This window comes from Lactuca sativa, chromosome 3 (genome assembly GCF_002870075.4).
Source record: "Lactuca sativa cultivar Salinas chromosome 3, Lsat_Salinas_v11, whole genome shotgun sequence".
NCBI classification, from domain to species: domain Eukaryota; kingdom Viridiplantae; phylum Streptophyta; class Magnoliopsida; order Asterales; family Asteraceae; genus Lactuca; species Lactuca sativa.
The window spans coordinates 250310854-250314191 of record NC_056625.2 but is presented as its reverse complement, the minus strand read 5'-3'; the positions used below and the strand labels follow the sequence as shown (position 1 = coordinate 250314191).

The 3338-nt window shown below is 33.9% G+C and overlaps 1 protein-coding gene across 1 annotated transcript; it reads right to left on the bottom strand.

Moving 5' to 3' along the window:
• Positions 1-257: 257 nt before the first annotated feature.
• Positions 258-2632, bottom strand: LOC111907801 (glycosyltransferase BC10). Its single transcript, XM_023903606.3, has 2 exons — positions 1300-2632; positions 258-553 (listed from the first exon to the last, which is right to left on the bottom strand). The coding sequence occupies exon 1, from the start codon at positions 2402-2404 to the stop codon at positions 1316-1318; it is 1089 nt and encodes a 362-aa protein (XP_023759374.1). The 5' UTR covers positions 2405-2632; the 3' UTR covers positions 258-553; positions 1300-1315.
• Positions 2633-3338: the final 706 nt, after the last annotated feature.

The following is a 3338-nucleotide window of genomic DNA, read 5'->3' as shown; positions in this document are numbered from 1 at the left end:
TAACATATGGTTTAGAACCTTTGTAGTACACCCTTAAATTATTAATAGGCTTGCAATCAATGAAAGAATACCTTTTTAATAGTGAAATTATGTATTTACTTTGATTGATGAAAATACATTTGGATGTGTGTTTAACTTGTGAACCTATAGAAACAAGTTCATCATATTTCAAACTCATCTGCCATAATTTCTCCAAATTTTGAACAGTCACCATTATAAGATCTAAATTGTATTTTATATAGAACAAATCCAACCCATTATGATATAACACGATTATTATTCCTCTAAAAAGTTAACAAGTATTTGCATTACTATGTACAACGAAGGAACCTTACAATCTCAAAAAAAAAAAAAAAAGGAGCAACAATCTTAATAAAAGTTGACGTTAACATAGCTATTTTGGCTTTCTGTTTTTGTGTATTCTAATCATATTTCCTTAATTTCAGATAACTTCTGCATTTAGGCACATTAACCCCTGTCAAATTCCTGTCTTCACATTACTCTTTACCACCTGTATGTAGTTATGTACACTCACCTTGAAACTAAATACCAGCTGCACATGTGAACAAGAAAAACCAAAGCACCATTAAAAGATTGAAGATAACTTCCTTAAGATTCTTTTAGATATCTAAAATACCCTTCAATAAAGACAAATTTGAGAAATTCCATGTACCCATATGAATATAAACAACTTATACAACAATATGGTATTGTTTTGTATTAACATGTGAATTTCCCAAAAAGAGAAATGATGCAGTTTTTACATGGGAAAGGAAAAGAAATCCCAAGATCTCTAGCTTACACCATGGAAACATCAATGGTTTTAACTAACTGATTGTTCTTTTTTTTTTCTATATAAGTAGTATTTGTTTTCAATAAATGAAGTTTGAAAAATACTAAAGAAAATGACAACACACTTGGAGAAAAATGAAGAAAAAGAAATGAGAGCAAATTTTTAAAAACTCTAGACTTATTGGGAAAGCATGTTTTCTTGTCTTTCTCTGTTAAGAAAGGAGCACCACTAATCCATTATACAGCTTACTAGATTAAGCCCATTAGCTTAAAAAGAAATATAACTTAAAATACTTTGTTACTATTACGACCTATAGTTGCTACACTAAACAGAAAAGTAATCAAACACATCATGTGCAGCATGATGATTGATGAACTTCCATTGATGCCCATCATTTAGGTCATAATGAAAGCGACTTTACCAAACCAAAACCCACATTAATTCACATACAAATCAACTATAACTTAACAAAACCAGAAATGCAATCTAAGTGAGAGAGAATTTACCAGATATCAAAAGATTTCAGTCCCGGAAAATGACATCATCAGCCATATCCATCAATGGATTCAAGCAATCTGGCGTAAATTTCCGCGCAAACATGTAAGGTTGCACAAAATTTGACCTCCGGAGTTTGTAAATAAGCTCAGGCGACAATTCAGATGGATGATAAGTATACGGGTGTCCATTAACACTATCAGTCCAATTGACATTAGTCAATGTATAGCCACTACACCCTTCTGGATCTTCCATTGATAAAAATGTGGGAAAGTAATGTTCTTCAGGGTAACAAGCTACAGATCTTAAACATGGCCGCATGAATTTCTTCCATAAACGTCGTTCTTGAGTCACCATCAGAGCGTGCCGCCGTGTAAGTGTAAAAAACTGTGAACCCACTCGGAATTCATCAAATGGTACTTCAGGGAGCATCACCTTTTTGCCTCTGGCATTATACCTGTCCCAAAGATTAGGATCTTTGGAAATTATTTCGATAAAGCTTTTGTATTTGAGGTGTCTGAATTCGGCTACTTGATGTGAACTAGCTTCGAAAAGGGTGTTGTAAAAGAACTGAAATGAATGAAGGGGTATGCAATGTTGAGAGATTAATGTGAAGAATGCGTTAGAAGGGTCGTCAAGAAGTGCGTTGGCGAGCAGGCGGCGCTCGGCGGAGATGAGCGTTGCTGTAGCACGATGGGTTTGTTTAGCAGGAATGAGTCGATCTTGAGAGAAAACACCACCTGGGGATTTGAATTTGGTTTTAACAGTCGGGTCAGCATGAATATATATGGTGTAAAGATTCCGATTTGATTTACTGCCATTAAAGAACTTTTCCCATAAAGGGGCAAATTGGATGTCGGAGTTGGTAAGAAAGAGGAAAGCGATTTTGGGTTTGGAGTTGGTAGAACCGAGTCGGGATTTGGGTTTATGGTTAGGGTGGGATTCGAGGGCGGCGGCTCGACGGAATAGGGTGAGATCGTCGAGTTCGTCGGGGAGGGAAATGGGTGGCGGTGGCGAAGGGAGGATGTGCGACGCGAAGAAGAAAAAGATTGGAAGAGAGAGTAACAGAAGGAGCAATGTGGGAATCCATGGAGATGGTAATGGCGATGAAATCATGATTATTTGATTGAATCGAAGATGAAACTAGACATGTTTGAAGGATTGATTTAGGGTTTGTCGATGATGTCGGGTGTGGGGTTTCATTGAAATTTTGAGGGGTTTTGAAACAAGTGATCAAGTGTGGGTGTATGGCATTATGGGTTGAAACCGGTGATGGTGACTGTAGAATGATGCGGAAAGCGAAATGCTTTGGAGTTCAAACAAACCCTTGCGAATATATTAACTGGTCAAAAGGATTGAATAGGGTTTGATTTTTTTTTTCAATTGAGCCCAATCACCATGTTTTAGGTAATTAGGTTGACAACCTGGTAAATTGCTAATGTAGACTAACCTAGAAAAGGAAAATATGTTGTTTGTTTCTCAATAAAATAAGAAATAAGATCATTCATGATTTGAAACGCTAGAATTGTGCAAAAGAAATGATTGATTTTTGAAAGATATTTTTATATTTTAGTCCTATTATCTTTTATTATATTAAATGATGACAAGCAGACTAAAATATTATTAATTTTATTAAATGTGAAATATTATTAATTTTATTAAATGTGAAATATGATATATGTCAAGATTTGATATGGCAGGACGATAAGTATAAATTAAATGTAGGAAAATATTTAATTTCTCTTTTTGAAAAGCTATAATAACATAAAATATATGTATAAAGCTTATTTAATATTATTAAACAAATATGTAATATATTCTGTGTATCTCTCTTATCATATTCGTAATAATATTATGAATTTCTTATATCTTGCGGAGGGATTCTCGAATGTTATCGTATTACTAGATTTTGAATGATCGTCTAATTATTATGTAGGTATGTAATCAATATGTTTTTTTTAAAAAAAAAAAACATGTATGACGATATTATAAAGGGAAAAGGATGTTGCTATGAAATCTATTTTTGAGTCTGATTAAGCATGTCAGTTTT